Source organism: Mesoplodon bidens (genome assembly GCF_964165515.1).
Source record: "Mesoplodon bidens genome assembly, chromosome: 5".
NCBI classification, from domain to species: Eukaryota; Metazoa; Chordata; class Mammalia; order Artiodactyla; family Ziphiidae; genus Mesoplodon; species Mesoplodon bidens.
In genome coordinates, this window is record NC_138161.1 from 142,830,507 (window position 1) to 142,848,981 (window position 18,475).

General features: G+C 35.1%; 1 protein-coding gene across 2 annotated transcripts in view; it reads left to right on the forward strand.

Moving 5' to 3' along the window:
• The window catches only part of STAG1 (STAG1 cohesin complex component), a 449,323-nt gene that overhangs the window by 270,666 nt on the left and 160,182 nt on the right, over positions 1-18,475 (forward strand). For both annotated transcript variants that reach the window (XM_081234436.1, XM_081234437.1), the window contains one exon: positions 7,729-7,933. In XM_081234436.1, the coding sequence (XP_081090562.1) occupies positions 7,729-7,933 (205 nt within the window). The remainder of the gene's footprint in view (positions 1-7,728; positions 7,934-18,475) is intronic.

The following is an 18,475-nucleotide window of genomic DNA, read 5'->3' on the forward strand; positions in this document are numbered from 1 at the left end:
CATGAGCTGTTTATATATTTTGGAGATTAATCCTTCGTCTGTTGATTCGTTTGCAAATATTTTCTCCCATTCTGAGGGTTGTCTTTTCATCTTGTTTATGGTTTCCTTTGCTGTGCAAAAGCTTTGAAGTTTCATTAGGTCCCATTTGTTTATTTTTGTTTTTATTTCCATTACTCTAGGAGGTGGATCAAAAAAGATCTTGCTGCAATTTATGTCAAAGAGTGTTCTTCCTATGTTTTCCTCTAAGAGTTTTATAGTGTCTGGTCTTACATTTAGGTCTTGAATCCATTTTGAGTTTATTTTTGTGTATGGTGTTAGGGAGTGTTCTAATTTCATTCTTTTACATGTAGCTGTCCAGTTTTCCCAGCACCACTTATTGAAGAGACTGGCTTTTCTCAATTGTATATCCTTGCCTCCTTTGTCATACATTAGTTGACCATAGGTGTGTGGGTTTATCTCGGGCTTTCTGTGTTGTTCCATTGATCTATGTTTCTGTTTTTGTGCCAGAACCATATTGTCTTGATTACTGTAGCTTTGTAGTGTAGTCTGAAGTCAGGGAGTCTGATTCCTCCAGCACCGTTTTTTTCCCTCAAGACTGCTTTGGCTATTCACGATCTTTTGTGTCTCTGTACAGATTTTAAAATGATTTGTTCTAGTTCCATAAAAAATGCCATTGGTAATTTGATAGGGATTTCATTGAATCTGTAGATTGCTTTGGGTAGTATAGTCATTTTCACAATATTGATTCTTCCAATCCAAGAACATGGTAGATCTCTCCATCTGTTTGTATCATCTTTAATTTCTTTCATCAGTGTCTTATAGTTTTCTGCATACAGGTCTTTTGTCTCCCTAGGTAGGTTTATTCCTAGATATTTTATTCTTTTTGTTGCAGTGGTAAATGGGAGTGTTTCCATGATTTCTTTTTCAGATTTTTCATCATTAGTGTATAGGAATGCAAGAGATTTCTGTGCATTAATTTTGTATCCTGCAACTTTAACAAATTCATTGATTAGCTCTAGTAGTTTTCTGGTGGCATTTTTAGGAATCTCTATGTATAGTATCATGTCATCTGCAAACAGTGACAGTTTTACTTCTTCTTTGCAATTTGTATTCCTTTTATTTCTTTTTCTTCTCTGATTGCTGGGGCTAGGACTTCCAAAACTATGTTGAATAATAGTGGTGAGAGCTTCCCTGGTGGCGCAGTGGTTGAGAGTCCGCCTGCCAATGCAGGGGACACGGGTTTGTGCCCTGGTCTGGTAAGATCCCACATGCCGTGGAGCGGCTGGGCCCGTGAGCCATGGCCGTTGAGCCTGCGTGTCCGGAGCCTGTGCTCCGCAACGGGAGAGGCCACAACAGTGAGAGGCCCACGTACCGCAAAAAAAAAAAAAAATAGTGGTGAGAGTGGACATCCTTGTCTCATTCCTGATCTTAGAGGAAATGCTTTCAGTTTTTCACCATTGAGAATGATGTTTGCTGTGGGTTTGTCATATATGGCCTTTATTATGTTGAGGTAGGTTCCCTCTATGTCCACTTTCTGGAGAGTTTTTATCGTAAATGGGTGTTGAATTTTGTCAAAAACTTTTTCGGCGTTTATTGAGATGATCATATGGTTTTTATTCTTCAGTTTGTTAATATGGTGTATCACATTGATTTGCATATATTGAAGAATCCTTGCATCCCTGGGATAAATCCCACTTGATCATGGTGTATGATCCTTTTAATGTATTGTTGGATTCTGTTTCCTAGTATTTTGTTGAGGATTTTTGCATCTATATTTATCAGTGAGAATGGTCTGTAGTTTTCTTTTTTTGTAGTATCTTTGTCTGGTTTTGGTATCAGGGTGTTGGTGGCCTCATAGAATGAGTTTGGGAGTGTTCCTTCCTCTGCAGTTTTTTGCAAGAGCTTGAGAAGGATGGGTGTTAGCTCTTCTCTGAGTGTTTGATAGAATTCACCTGTGAAGGCATCTGGTCCTGGACTTTTGTTTGTTGGAAGATTTTTAATTACAGTTTCAATTTCATTACTTTGATTGGTATGTTCATATTTTCTGTTTCTTCCTGGTTCAGTCTTGGAAGGTTATACCTTTCTAAGATTTGTCCATTTCTTCCAGGTTGTCCATTTTATTGGCATAAAGTTGCTTGTAGTAGTCTCTTAGGATGCTTTGTATTTCTGCGGTGTCTGTTGTAACTTCTCCTTTTTCATTTCTAATTTTATTGATTTGAGTTCTCTCCCTCTTTTTCTTGATGAGTCTGGCAATGGTTTATCAATTTTGTTTATCTTCTCAAAGAACCAGCTTTTAGTTTTATTGATCTTTGCTATTGTTTTCTTTGTTTCTATTTCATTTATTTCTGCTCTGATCTTTATGATTTCTTCCCTTCTGCTAACTTTGGGTTTTGTTTGTTCTTCTTTCTCTAGTTTCTTTAGGTGTAAGATTAGATTGTTTATTTGAGATTTTTCTTGTTTATTGAGGTAGGCTTGTATAGCTATAAACTTCCCTCATCAGCTTTTGCTGCATCCCATAGGTTTTGGATCATAGTGTTTTCATTGTCATTTGTCTCTAGGTATTTTTTGATTTCCTCTTTGCTTTCTTCAGTGATCTATTGGTTATTTAATAACGTATTGTTTAGACTCCATGTTTTTGTGTTTTTTACGTTTTTTTCCCTGTAATTCATTTCTAATCTCATAGCGTTGTGGTCGGAAAATATGCTTGATATGATTTCATTTTCTTAAATTTACTGATGGTTGATTTGTTGACCAAGATGTGATCTGTCCTGGAGAATGTTCTGTGCACGCTTGAGAAGAAAGTGTAATCTGCTCTTTTTGGATGGAATGTCCTATAAATATCAATTAAATCTGTCTGGTCTATTGTGTCATTTAAAGCTTCTGTTTCCTTATTTATTTTCATTTTGGGTGATCTGTCCATTGGTGTAAGTGAGATGTTAAAGCCCCCCACTATTATTGTGGTAATGTCGATTTCCTCTTTTATAGCTGTTAGCAGTTGCCTTATGTATTGAGGTGCTCCTATGTTGGGTGCATATATATTTATAGTTGTTGTATCTTCTTCTTGGATTGATCCCTTGATCATTATATAGTGTCCTTCCTTGTCTCTTGTACTATTCTTTATTTTGAAGTCTATTTTATCTGATATGAGTATAGCTACTCCAGCTTTCTTTTGATTTCCATTTGCATGGAATATCTTTTTCCATCCCTTCACTTTCAGTCTGTATGTGTCCCTAGGTCTGAAGTGTGTCTCTTGAAGACAGCATATATATGGGTGTTGTTTTTGTATCCATTCAGCAAGCATGTGTCTTTTGGTTGGAGCATTTAATCCATTCACGTTTAAGGTAATTATCGATTTGTATCTTCCGATGACCATTGTCTTAATTGTTTTGGGTTTGTTTTTGTAGGTCCTTTTCTTCTCTTGTGTTTCCCACTTAGAGAAGTTCCTTTAGCATTTGTTGGGGAGCTGGTTTGGTTGTGCTGAATTCTCTTAACTTTTGCTTGTCTGTAAAGCTTTTGATTTCTCCATCGAATCTGAATGAGATCGTTGCTGGGTAGAGTAATCTTGGTTGTAGGTTCTTCCCTTTCATCATTTTAAGTATATCATGCCACTCCCTTGTGGCTTGTAGAGTTTCTACTGAGAAATCAGCTGTTAACCTTATGGGAGTTCCGTTGTATGTTATTTGTCGTTTTTTCCTTGCTGCTTTCAATAATTTTTCTTTGTCTTTAATTTTTGCCAATTTGATTACTGTGTGTCTCGGTGTGTTTCTTCTTGGGTTTATCCTGTATGGGACTCACTGCGCTTCCTGACTTGGGTGGTTATTTCCTTTCCCATGTTAGGGAAGTTTTCAACTATACTCTCTTCAAGTATTTTCTCGGGTCCTTTCTCTCTCTCTTCTCCTTCCGGGACCCCTATAATGCGGATGTTGTTGTGTTTAATGTTGTCCCAGAGGTCTCTTAGGCTGTCTTCATTTCTTTTCATTCTTTTTTCTTCATTCTTTTCCACAGCAGTGAATTTCACCATTCTGTCTTCCAAGTCACTTATTCGTTCTTCTGCCTCAGTTATTCTGCTATTGATTCCTTCTAGTGTAGTTTTCATTTCAGTTATTGTATTGTTCATCTCTGTTTGTTTGTTCTTTAATTCTTCTAGGTCTTTGTTAAACATTTCTTGCATCTTCTCGATCTTTGCCTCCATTCTTTTTCCGAGGTCCTGGATCATCTTCACTATCATTATTCTGAATTCTTTTTCTGGAAGGTTGCCTATCTCCACTTCATTTAGTTGTTTTTATGGGGTTTTATCTTGTTCCTTTATCTGGTACATAGCCCTCTGCCTTTTCATCTTGTCTGTCTCTCTGTGAATATGGTTTTTGTTCCACAGGCTGCAGGATTGTAGTTCTTCTTGCTTCTGCTGCCTGCCCTCTGGTGGATGAGGCTATCTAAGAGGCTTGATGGGAGGGACTCTCTTCCATGTTTTCTTTTTTTTTTCACACACACACACACACACACACACACACACACACACACACACACACTGTATTTTATTTTTACAAGAGATAAACTGACACCAGGCATTGTAAATGGATGACCACAACAAAAGCAACAATGATTGCATTACCAAACACAAAACACTCATACTATGTCATAATATTGACATTCAGTCCAGTAATCCTCCACTGTAACAGCTCCTTTACTTTGCAGTGAAAATTGATTTGTATATTTTTTGCCTCTGAGTCCTTGTGGGATTTTTTTTTTTATTCAAACAGAAAGTCCCCCAAATTATAATCATCCTCATCAGTTCACTCAGTCCCATGTAATTAATATTTTTTTTCATCTTGATCTTTTGTTAGCACTTTAATGAATTCATCAGTTTTCCATTAGAGTTCTGAAAATACTTATTCATTCAGTTCAGCAGTATAGTCAGTTACCAGAAACCTGTACTTGTCAGAGTCTTTTCCATGAATTCCTTGAAGATGAAACCCTTTCATAGGAACATTTTTGCAAAAGCATCAGAGTATACCCAGAACTGTCTGTAAATGACAAAAGACTTAAAAATGACCACGGTTAAAGATTCTTCCATGTTTTCTGCTATTTCTTTTTTTGGTTGAGTATTTTTAAGTGTTTTGATTTCATTAGTAATTTATTTTAGTGTATGGTGCAATACATATCTGATTTTTTTCTAATGAAAAACCAGTTGTACTGTACCAAAGTCATTTACTGAATAATTTGTCTTTTCCCACTGCTTGTAATTCTGCTATAACAGGAATGGATTTGTTTGTGAGTAACAGAAAATCTGACCAACAGTGGCTTGAATTCACAGGAGTTTGTCTCACACAAAATAAATCTGGAAGTAGACAGAACATGGTTGGTATTGATACTACACCTCAATAGAGCAAAGACCTACATTTTTTCCATCTCTCTCTGTACCATTCTTTATCTTCATACTGTCCCCTCGTGGTTACAAAATGGATGTTGAACATGAGCACCACGTATGAGTTCCAAATCAGTGAAAAAGGAAAGGACAGAAGGTTTAAAAGGTAATACGAACCTACTTGGTCCATTTTAAAAGGTTTTCTCACAGGCCTTATCTTGCATTTACATGTTTTTTTTTCCGATGTGTCTTGCACATTATTTTCTAGGCTACTAATGTATCTCCTGTCAGTAACCATCCTTCAGTTCATCAAGTGAATTTTTTAAGAAATAAAGTATTTTAGATATATGCAACCTCATGTTAATGGCAGCATTATTTACAATAGCCAAACATGGAAATAACCTAAGTGTCCATCAGTGGATGAATGGGTGAAGAAAATGTGGTATGTACGTGCGCGCACACACACACATACACTCTCTCTCAGAGGAATAGTATTCAGTTGTTAAAAAGAGGAAATCTTGCCATTTGTGACAACATGGACGGACCTTGAGAGCATTACACTAAGTGAAATAAGTCAGAGAAAGACATATACCGTATGATCTCACTTATATGTGAAATGAAAATAACAACAACAACAAAACAACACAGAAGAACACTAAACGAGCTCATAGATACAGAGAACAGAGTAGTTGCCAGGGGTTGGGGGGAATGGGCAAAATGGGTGAAGTGGGACAAAAGGTACAAACTCTCAGTTGTAATATAAGTAAGTCCTGGGGATGTAAAGTATGGTGGCTATAGTTATTAATACTGTATTGCATATTGAAAAGTTGCTAAGAGTATAGATCTTAATAGATCTCATCACAAGAAACGCAAAATAATTTGTAATGTTTATGGTGACAGATGTCAACTACACTTATTGTGGTGATTATTTTGTAATATATACAAATATTGAATCATTATATTTTATACCTGGAACTAATGTTATATGTGAATTATACCTCAAAAAAAGTGTGTTTTTCAGTTCCCTAGAGTTTTGTTTTATTTTATGTTGCATTTGAATCTTTGAAGTATACTTATTTTTTATTTAGGTTTTCCTAAATGGTGATTTTTCTGGCATCCTTTCCTCTTGCTGTTGGGGCTGTTTAGATAGATTCTTTTCTTTGTACTTTCCTTGGGGCCCGGATCTGGTTGTGAGCACTAAATGGCTGAATCTCACAGTTGGTACAAAGCAAAAGAGCCTCTACCCTGGTGGGCTTTTGTGAATTGGTAGCAGCAGGCAGCCTTCAGAGATACCTTTGAGAAGCGTCTCCCCTCTCCATCCTGCTACCCTCTCCAGTCTGTGCTCCCACACCCCCAGCCCCTTCAGTTCCTTTTTGATGTCCTATAAAGCTTAGTAACCCACATAATAACTCATGTAGTGCCAAAATTAACTTTCTTTGGGGGTATTTGACTGACTGCCAAGCTCTTCCCTATCTCTGCTTTCTGTTCCTTGCTCTTGGGATTTCTTGCTGTTCTAAGTATCACACTAGTTCTCTTTCCTGGGACACCAACAGAGCTCAAGACCTCATTTATAACCAATTTTCCTAACAGCAGTTTGGCCTAGAAAAGACAAATAGCCACAAATTGAGAGTATACAGATAAGTATGTTCACAGAATTTCTCACACTCTGCCTTGTGAATTTCCATTCCTCCACCAAAATGTTTTAGTCTAGAGTGGGAAACCTCTGCTGGGTTCAGCTGTCAGTTTCGTGTTTTAAACAGGGTAACACAATCTGGTGATACCAAGAGCCCATGCTAGATTTTTTTCTTTGAAAAGTTAATAAATTCACTCCATAAAATAGAGTTAATTGAAAGTTCATAGTAAAATTGGAAGAAACAGGTTTGCAGTTTCTGATGTGAAAAGTTGGTTTTGGACTTCTTAATGAAGTGCTTATACTCTTGAAACTGTCATTTCTTTAAAGTGTCTTTAAAATAATTGAAAGATGCTATATGTCACAGGTATCATGATTAGTTTGATCTGAATTCAGTAGCAAATATCCTTTCTAGTCTAAACTTCATTTCTCTTTTTATTTCCTACTTTAAATTATCTCAACTAGGACCCAAGTACAACAAAACTGTAACTATTATTTTGAATGAATGGCTTAGAATAATGGATTAAATACTGGTTGTAAATAATAATTTTGAACACATTAACAGTTATTTAGTTGTCGAAGATGAAAACAAGCAAAAAAGAGAAAGCCTTTGTGCCCCTTGATTTCTGTCCATATCTACTTTGAGGAAAATGTTCCTTTTCCAGTAGGAGGGAAAAAAAACTGATGAAACTTGATGTCATATTTAATATGTTTTTTTTTTTATCCCTTTTAGGACAGTGGTGATTACCCCCTTACCATGCCTGGACCTCAGTGGAAAAAATTTCGTTCAAACTTTTGTGAATTTATTGGAGTCCTGATTCGACAGTGTCAGTATAGCATAATTTATGATGAGTATATGATGGACACAGTAATCTCCCTTTTGACTGGTTTGTCAGACTCCCAGGTCAGAGCTTTTAGACATACAAGTACCCTTGCTGGTAAGTAACCAACATTTTATTTCCTTTTCAATTTAGTTTTGTTAAATATGTTCTATTCTAGTTAAGCTTTATTTAGATTAAATATTAAATTCATTACTTTGCTCTTGAAAAATACAGTTTTTATCCAAAATTCACATGAATGGTTTGTATTCTCTAAGTAAAATGTGTGCCTATTTTGATAACTGGCATTTGATAGTCTTGAGAATGAAAATTGAAAATTTCTGGCGACTGTTACCAAATCTCTTTCTGAACATGTATTTTTCTGCATTTTTATTTTATAACCAAATAAATTTTAGGAGTCCACCAGGCCATGTTCTTTGGTAAACCTGAATAATAGTTGAAATTCTAAATTCATAGTATTTTTTCTACTTAATTACATTGCTTCATAGTTCATTGCTATTAAACATAAATGTGTAAATTTTGTTTATATATATATGTATTTTTAAACAGTTCCACCCAATTGTAATAGGTAAGTGTGACCTAGCTGGCATTCTTTCTATTCCTAGTGCTGTAATAACCTAAATGTAATGTCTCTAAAATCAGTTCAGGTAGGTAGGCTGAGTCCTGAAGAACTGAAGATTATAGTTTTCACTTTTGCCTTTATTTTAGAATTATCTAGACCAATTCTGAGTCAAGTATGTTCTTTTTCCCCTTGTTTTTCCGTAACAAGGTGATTTTGTTAATTTAGCCATCGTTCTCAATTCCTCAACGATTTTAACTGTGCTTACCTAAAACGACTAAATGATTGTTCTTTTTTTTGTTTGTTTGTTTGTTTTCTTTTGCGGTACGTGGGCCTCTCACTGTTGTGGCCTCTCCCGTTGCGGGGCACAGGCTCCGGATGCGCAGGCTCAGCGGCCATGGCTCACGGGCCCAGCCGCTCCGCGGCATATGGGATCCTCCCAGACTGGGGCACGAACCCGTATCCCCTGCATCGGCAGGCGGACTCTCAACCACTGCGCCACCAGGGAGGCCCAATGATTGTTCTTTTTCTCCTGTAATACAGAGAGAGAGAGAGTGTGTGTGTGTGTATGTACATACACATATATTTAAATACTCCCAAATTACATCCTTTTTAATAGCAGTAACTCTGGTTATATTCATCTTGCACATTACCATGACAAAAAAATGAGATTTAATTTAATTAATTGCATTTCATCTTGAACTTAAATTTCTCATTTATCTAATTTATTGAATGCATTGATTCTTAAGCTTTAGCATGCATCAGAATCACCTCCGGGCCTTACTGAAACAGATTGTGTGGCCTTGCCTCCGAGTTTAACAGGTTTCTAGCTGATGCTGACACTGATACTTCGGGGACTACACATTGCAAACCCTGGATTTAAAATTGTTTCATTTTTCTGGTTTAACCTGTTGCCTTAAGCCAATGTGATAATTTCATATAGAGTCATCTATACTTTTTTCCACTCCTTTTTCCTTCCTTAATATGGTTAATCCATATTATTAGTGTCCATTATTCCCTTAGTTGCAGTTCTGTATGGAGCAAACATGACACACAGTTATTCTTTTGAGGGTGTCCTTTTTCTCACTGGGAAAAGAGGAAGATCTTTTACTTAATTTTATCTTTTTTAAAAAGGTAAAATCACACAATTTATTGTTGAAAAAATTTTCTATATAGAACAAACATCAAACACATTTTATTCTGTGTTTTGAGAGTATCCTCTTCCTCATTATTAGGAATAAAAAGAGATCTTGTACCCAGTTGTAACTTTTTGAAAAGGTACTGTAAATATACTATTTATTACTTAAAAGTTATCTGATACTGTACCATTTTTCTTTCTCATTTCGTCACTTTTAGAATCTTCTGCCCTTTATGTTTGCTTTTTTTCTTTTCTTTATATTTTCTGTTTACTTTTCATCTTTCTTTTATCTATGTACAGTAATTCCTGTTTAGCTGGTTTTCAGATGCATAGTAAATGCAGTGATTAGAAATAAACAAAACTTAAACATAAGATAGAAGTTACTTCTGAATAGCCAAAATTACTGCCATAAACAGTTATTATCTAGTTTCCCAATGCCAAGAGAGAAGGAGAAGCAAGTGTTAGATTGGAGGGCAAGTGTTAGATTCTGCCCTGCTGACAGAATTGTGAAACGATAATTTATAACAAAAAAGAAGACAAAAAAATTTTGCTTACAGATATCAAGATACAGAGCAATCTGGGGTTTCTCTGTAGGAGCTAGCTACCTCTCTTTAATCCAGAAACCTGTGTGCATTTTATGTAAAAGACTAAATATATGCCACATGGTCTACTTACGAACACGAGAAGGAATAGTGTATTATAGAAATATACAGAATATTTTGAGTTTTAAAACGTTTCAGTTTCATGAAAAATACAGTTTAATTCATTTGCATTTGTCCTTCACTGCCATGTAAATGAAATATTACTGTATTTTACTGACTTTATGATGGTCCATTTCAGCTCTTCTTTCCATTGGCCCATTTTCAGTGACTTTTATTATTTTCTTGTTTTTCATATATTTAACCCTTTGGTAATCTATACATGCTAATTTTATGTATGCTTAAACATATTTTAATTATGGCTTTCCTCCTATTTCTTTTGAGTTGATTTGCTCCCTCCTCCTTCCAGTGCCTTTCTGTCTTTCTTTTTTCACAATTTACCTGTGATCATGATAGCTTTTAAAACTGCCTGATAAATGCCATTTGGTTTTCTCCTCAGCTTTTTTTATATTATCTAGCCTATTTGTATTTGTTAATTACTTTTCAAAATCAGAAATCAAGAAAAATAGGAGATCAATGTTATGTTTATACTTATTTTTAAAAGCTAACCTATTTTTCACCTTAATCTCAAATTTATTTCAAAATATTACTGTAATTTCTCTGTGTACATTAATGATTATGTCTTCCAAAGCTCAGTTGCATAAAAAGTGAGACATCGGTCACCTACCCGTCAACAAAGCACAGAGATCTTGCTGAGAACTTAATTGCAGGCTGGATAATAAGTATCCATCTTTTCAAGGATTATTTTCTTTTCATCTTTGCCCTCTTCTCTGGTACCCCCTCCCTTTTTTTCTTTTATGGTATGTGTATGAGGGGTAGATTAAAAGATAATCATTTTTATTCACTTTGCAGGACGAGTCTTGGGGACTAGATAAAATGGGCAGGAACATTTAATCCTCTGCTTCAAAGACTATGTGCATGGACAGTTACAAGGCAGTTATGGCCAGATATGATTATCGGCTTTGGAATAAAATGCTCCTTGACATTGCTTATATCTTAGCTGAGAAGAGAGACAATCAGGTTAGTTGTTTTTTAGGGTACAGACAAGATAAGTTTTAGAGCTTCATAAATCATCAGAGTGGTCTTATCAATAGTACTTTTAATCTGTTTTCCAAATATCTCATTTTCTTGTTATTAGTTAATAATATGTCCCAATTGTCAGTGTTTATGCATTGCATTTAATTGTATACTTTGGCCACATTTTTACTAAAATTTTCATCTTTTTGTAGTTCTTCAGGTTTATTTATTCTCCAGGTAGACGTAGTCCCATTTTTCCAGTAAACCGTGCTTTCTCCCTTCTTTTTGGAATTCTTTTTACCATTAAATGGAAACAGACTGTTAGCAATTACATTTTGTATTATATTTTCCTTATTTTTTTCTATTCTTTTAATTGGAATTGTAAAGCATACTCTCCTATATGTCTGACTCATCTTAATAAAGAAGCTTTACACTGTAGTAAAGTTTTCATTACCGATTTATCTTCAGAATTAAGTGCCTTTGTTGCTTTTCTAAATAGCTATCTCAGACATATTAGAATAGAACATAGTTTGTGGATTTAATTTATATAAGTAGTATTTTGTCATTATTTTGTGGATTTACAATCTGAGGCTGGCCATATTTTCTTTCCCCAATTTCATGGAATTTTCATGAAAAAATATTTTCCTCCTCCAGCTCAAAAACAAGTAGGTTTCCCTTTGTTTTACCACTGTGTTGTTTGGTATTATAAAGATAATTCTACTCTCAAAGGATCTATTTTTTAGATTTATAGTTATATTATACTTAGGCATTTGTTTTTAAAATGTATGCCAATATGTTAGAAGTTGGTGACTTCAAATTTTTGTTAGATGGTGAGATGGGTAATGTTGGTTTACCTTTTTTTATCGTTTGCTGTTTTCTCACCTGCATAATTTTCTATGTTACAAATAGATTGATACTGGCTACCTCTCACTTCTAAAGTGAAAATGCTAATTTGAACAAAGGAGGATTAAGACTACAAAATTTTATTAATAATAGCATGGTGATTGATTCTGTTCTATTTTTTTCTAAAATGAATTATGAAAAAATTAGAAAATGTGGTTAAGATCATCATATGACAGTCAGGTGGCCTCATTATGCTGGGAGGCCAGTCTTTACCACTAGTTAACAATAATAGGTCACTCTCAGATTCTTGGGGAAGTAAACATTTCTTTGTATCTCATTGTTTAACATTATTATATTGGTATATGGTTGATTTTATATTGACATATGATTTGTTGTTGATTAACATTTTTTTACCAAGTCAGTATCTCTGGACTTTTACTCTGAGAAAAGATAAGCTGTAAGAAGTTTCTTTGTTCTCCCATCACAGACTGAAAATAATCTTGTCTAAGTAAATTGATGCCTTTTCTTTGGCTTTTGGTTGCTGAAACCATATAATATAGGGTTCATAGAATGGGTTCTGGACCAGACTGTCTGAATACATACCCCTTTCTGCCTTTTACTAATTGGGTAATTTGGACAAGTCCTTTTGGCCTCACTTTCTTCATATGCAAAGTGGGAAAGATAATGATAGCTACCTCATTAAAAGAAATTAAGAAAGCTTGAACTAGTGCCTGACATTTAGTAAACTGCAGCTGTTATTCTGTAATGACAGTAAGAACCAGTAGTGTGTGCCCTTCACTCGTGTTTTTTTTTCCTCAGAATTTACTGAACACCTATTTTTGTAATAGAAATTGCAAACGGGGAAATCAGAACAAACAAGTAAATAAACAGATCTTTCAAAAACTGCTATTAAGAAAACTAACAGCATGCACTTTCATTTTTACATATCTTTTGGCTCTCACATGCCAAATTCTATTTATTAAATTCGGTAGGTATTTTATAACTCTTAACCAGACTGAATATTTCTGGTTGCTATGGTTAGAACCTCAAAATTTTAGGTCAATCTGGCATCATCAAAGAGCAGACTGTAGAGTATAAATAATCTCTCTTCCTTAATTTCTTTATATTTTATTTTCCTTTTATTCATTAAAGAAATTTTTACTTTCTCCTTGCTTTGTATTTTCACCAGTGCATTTTTTTTAACTTTAATACCTTTGTGTTTCTCATTGCTCCTCTAGATATAACACTTTTTTCTCACCTTTCTAGAATTTGTATGTAGTAGACTTTTGGTGTTCTCATGAGATTAATGCCCAATAATTGACCAAATTTGTGAGTGCCATTATATCATATAACTGTACACATAAAATACAGTAAACTTTTTAAATGTAATTACTCTTTCAAATGTAAATATAGGTATGTTTTACATTTTCTGGTTACAGAAGTATCATTTTCTTAGATTTATCTCCTTTACTTTCTGTCATCAGGTATGAAAATTAGTTTTCTTTTGGGGGCTAGTTTTTGTAAAGAAATTATGATTTTTAAAATCATTTTATAATCATATCTTTTATGTATCAACTTGGTGACCTTGGACCAGTTACTTAACTTTGGCGCCTCACTTTCCTCATCTGTATAGTATTGCTACTAATAGTCCCATTTTATAGGAGTGTTGTGAGGCTTAAATGAAATAATTCGTGTTAAATGTTTCACATATACAAGTCATTCAGTAAGTGTCTGATGTTATAACTGTGATAGAATGACAGAGCTCGCTTGGTTTGGCTCTAAAGAGGATAGAGAAATTGAGAAAATTTCTTGTAGATTTTTCATTAATACTTCCATGTTGTATGTTTAAACATTTTCTGTACATATAAAATTACATATACAACTTACAAAGAATTCAGAAAAGGAGAAAAGTACAAAAATAAAAGTTAGCCACAATCATACCACTTCTTAATTTTGTCATGACATGTTGGTGTTTCCTTTTATGTGAGGATTTTTTATTTTATTTTTAAACAAATACTAGGATGTTATAATCAATTTTGTGGGGTACATTTTCTGTACTTTTAATTTTTTGCAATTATGTTTGATAAGGCTACGTTGTTTTCTAAAATCTATATGTTCTTTAAGTTATTTAACTTTTCTGCCATTATTTGGATCCTTTGTCTTTTGTTGAATCCCCTGTCTTTGGCTTGCCCTTTTTTTTTCTTTAAATCTATTCTCTCATTTTTGGGTAGCATGTTTTTTGATAGCTTCTTGAGAAAAAGAGTGTTGGAAAAGTATATATTTGAGATTTTACATGCCTGAAAAATTATTCTTACATTTAATTGAACCAATGTAGAACTTACTGAAAATTTTCTTCAGAATTTTTCCTCTTGTTTCCAGTATTGCTGTTGAGAAGTCCAATCCTGTTTCAAAGTTCTGATTCTGATCCTGTTTCTTGTCTTTGAAAGCTTTCTGTTCTTTTTGTTCCTGATTTTCTGAAATATCATGGTGATATACCCTAATGTGTGTATATAATTTCTCATTCATTATGCTGGGCACTCTTTATAGAATACATATTACTTGGATGTTAATCTGTTGAATCAATCCTGAGTTTCTTGTTATTTCTCTTTTAGCTTCCATTCCTTCATCTTTTTGTTCACTTTTCTTGTATTTCTTCAACTTTATTTAGCTTAATTTTCATTATCATTTTAAATATTCTAAGAGTTCTTGCATTCTCCAAGTCTTTTTTTTTAAACATTGTTTCATGGATGTAACATTTTCTTTTATCTCTCTTTGACAACATTAATTATTACTCTGAAGGTTTTTTTGACACCCTACTCTGACCTCTTTTCTGATTCTCTGCTTTTATAAGTGTCTTTCATGTTGGAAACGTTCCTTAAGTATCTGTTCATTGGCTTTCTAGTCATTGCTGACAGTGAGACACTAAAGAGCTGATTGCCAGAGAGGGTGGGGGTTGGGGGTGGCATGGGTGTGTGTGTGTATGTTGTGTTTGACAGGGAGGGGCAATGGCTCTGGCCTCTTTGGTGAGCATCACGGTAGGGTGTTCCTGTGGTCACATACCATTTTCACTGTGGATCCTAAACTCTTGATATTGATAATTATTTTTCCCTGGGGAAGTTTAGCTTCTTTGCAGAAGGATCTTTCAGTCTCCTTAAGTCTGTTTGCTGTCTGCCATTTGGGAGTTATACAGGGTGAAGAAGCACCCAGGGCACTCTGCACTTCACCTATGTCCCTTCTCTGTGTCTGATGAGTCCAAATCTCTGGTTTATATTCTTCAGGGAATAAACTTTCTGGACTTCCAAGATGAGTGTATGTTGGGGGAATTGCCTGACTGCCTAGGTTCAAGTGGAGATTTAATTACTTTACTATACAACCTTTGAAACAATGCTCCTATTTTCAGACCTTATTTCACTGCATCTTCTTTGGACACCAGTATTTCTCCAATTCCTTAATGCTTTTGGGTTCTACAGAGCAAAATTGTTTTTCTTTTTGTATTTCTTTAGATATAGTTGTCAAGCTTTTTCAACCATTTGGTTTGATTTGCATGCTTCATCCATCTGCTTTCCATATACGTATATTGATATATTGTGGTTTGGGGTTGCAGGTAATTTTCTGGATTTACTGAAGAAAATTGTTTTCTCGTTATTTTGGTTGGGTTTTTAAGAGACAGGGATTGATTAAATGTTTATTATTTGGAAAGTGGAAGTTTGTTGTAAGCCTCTTTGTTTTTTTAAATAAGTTTTTTAAAACTAAAGAAGGAACATAATTACAATGGAATACTACTCAGCCATAAAAAATAATGAAGTAATGCCATTTGCAGCAACATGGGTAGACCTAGAGGTTATCATACTAAGTGAAGTAAATCAGGAAGACAAAGGCCATATGATATCACTTATATGTGGAATCTAAGATATGATAAAAATGAACTTATTTACAAAACAGAAATAGACTCAGACATAGAAAACAAACTTATGGTTACCAAAGGGGAAAGGGGGTGGGGGGGATAAATTAAGAGTTTGGGATTTGCAGATACCAACTACTATATATAAAACAGATAACAGTGTTGAACTATATAGCACAGGGAACTATATTCAATGTCCTGTAGTAAACCATTATGAAAAAAATATGTCTATATGTATAACTAGAATCACTTTGCTGTACACCAGAAACTCACACAACATTGTAAGTCAGCTATACTTCAATTTAAAAAAGAGGGAATATAATCATACCTCTCTGTAAAATTTAGTTTTGTCCCATTATCAAATATATTTCCAGGGTTTATAGTAATAGTTTTCAAAAGTATAGTAGGTATCACTAAATATAAAGGCAGCTTTTTAGTTTTCATTTTTATGTTGAAGAACACATAAATGCAAATTGTTGAATAGTAAATAAAAGGGCCAATGTCCATAATCTTAATTTTAACCATCCCATTTGCCAATAATCTATTTTGTTCCAGTTTTTGTTTTATATGTTCCCAGCTCCAGCATTGTTTTTCTTCTATTGGGTCTTTAAATTCTTTGATACTCTTTTTTTTAGTGTTCTTGATGTCCTCACTGCCTCCACTTTCCTAGCTTAGATTCTGTTATCCAGATTTATTATAATCATGTCCTTCTCATGAAGCACCCTCAACATCCTTGCTCTCCATTATACCCCCCTAGAAAAACCTCATATTACTACCTGTTCCATACCTACACAAGTGGAGCTGAAAGTGGCTATAGAACAACACATAGTTATAATGGCTGAGCATTTTACATTTTTCTCTCAAGTGGACCTTTAGTGCTGCCTAGCAATGCTATTACAGTATTCTATGCCATGGATATTCCTACTTTCTTATAAGATTATTTCACACCTTCTCCTCAAACCTGTAGCATCTGCTATCCTCTTTTCTTCACAATTAGCTGATTATCTTGCTAGCTTTGTAGAGACAGAAGAGAATCCTTCAGTGATTAAACCTACTTATCTAGGTGCACCAGTACACATATACTCTGCTTTTTCTCTTATTACAGTACTATCTTTCTAAGGTTAGTCCTTGCCCTTGTGCAGTGGATCCAATTCCTGTTCACCGCCTCAAAAACTTTACTCTTCAGGGTGTTTTTTCTCTCTGTCCTGCTTCAGTTTCCCCATCCCCTTTATCATTATATTAATATGCTATAACAGCCTTTATCTTTTAGAAACACTCTGTATCAGTTAGGGCCCTTCAGAAACACAGACCCATCGGGAGATATACTTAGTTACTTGCTTTCTTATTTGCATACAAACATACACACACAAAGATATATATATTTGGGGAGAGAAAGATTTATTTTAGTGAATGGCTCACACAATTTGCGAGCTGGCAATTTTTAAATCTGTAGGGCAGGCCAGCAGGCTAGAAACTTAGGCAGGAGTTGTACAGTCTTGAGGCAGAAATTGCTTTTCTAGGAAACCTCGGGTTTTGCTCTTAAGGCATTCAGCTGATTGGATGAGGCCACCACATTTTTTAAGGTAGTCTCCTTTACTTACAGATGTTAATCTTATCTACAAAATACCTTCACAGTAACACCTGAATTAGTGCTTGATTAAATAACTGGATACTGTAGCCTAGCCAAGTTGACACATAAGACTGACCATCACTCCCTCCCTTGTTTCCACATGCTCCTTAGCTACAGTCCTGTTTTTCTCCTTTTCTTTATAGCAAATCTCAAAGAATTATTTCTATTTACTGTCTCTACTCACTCTCTTCTTATTCTCTTTAAACCCACTCCAGTCAGGTTTCTATCTACCTGTTCACTGCCTTTGCTCTTGTTGAGGTCAGCAGTTACCTTCTTAGTGTCAAAAAGCACTGGGCAGCTCCATTGTCATCTTTCTTGAAAGACATAACTACTTCTTCCTTCTTAAAGCACTGTTTTGGTGGATTGTAGAAAGCTAAACTGTAAATATTGAATTATCTCAGACTCAGTCTAAAGACCTTTTTATCTTTTCTATCTTTATTCACTCCTCAGTGAATAAAGTAAAAGCCAATTCCATGTTTTTATTATTCCTATTAAAAAATAATGGTGGTGGGCTTCCCTGGTGGCGCAGTGGTTGAGAGTCTGCCTGCCGATGCAGGGGACGCAGGTTTGAGCCCCAGTCTGGGAAGATCCCACACGCCGCGGAGCGGCTGGGCCCGTGAGCCATGGCCGCTGAGCCTGCGCGTCTGGAGCCTGTGCGCCGCAACGGGAGAGGCCACAACAGTGAGAGGCCCGCGTACCGCAAAAAAAGATAAAAAATAAAATAATAATTATGGTGGTGAGATGACAGCAAGACCTTTTTTGACCCACCTCCTAGAGAAAGGGAAATAAAAACACAAATAAACAAATGGGACCTAGTGAAACTTGAAAGCCTTTGCATGGCAAAGGCAACTATAAACAAAACGAAAAGACAGCCCTCAGAATGGGAGAAAATAT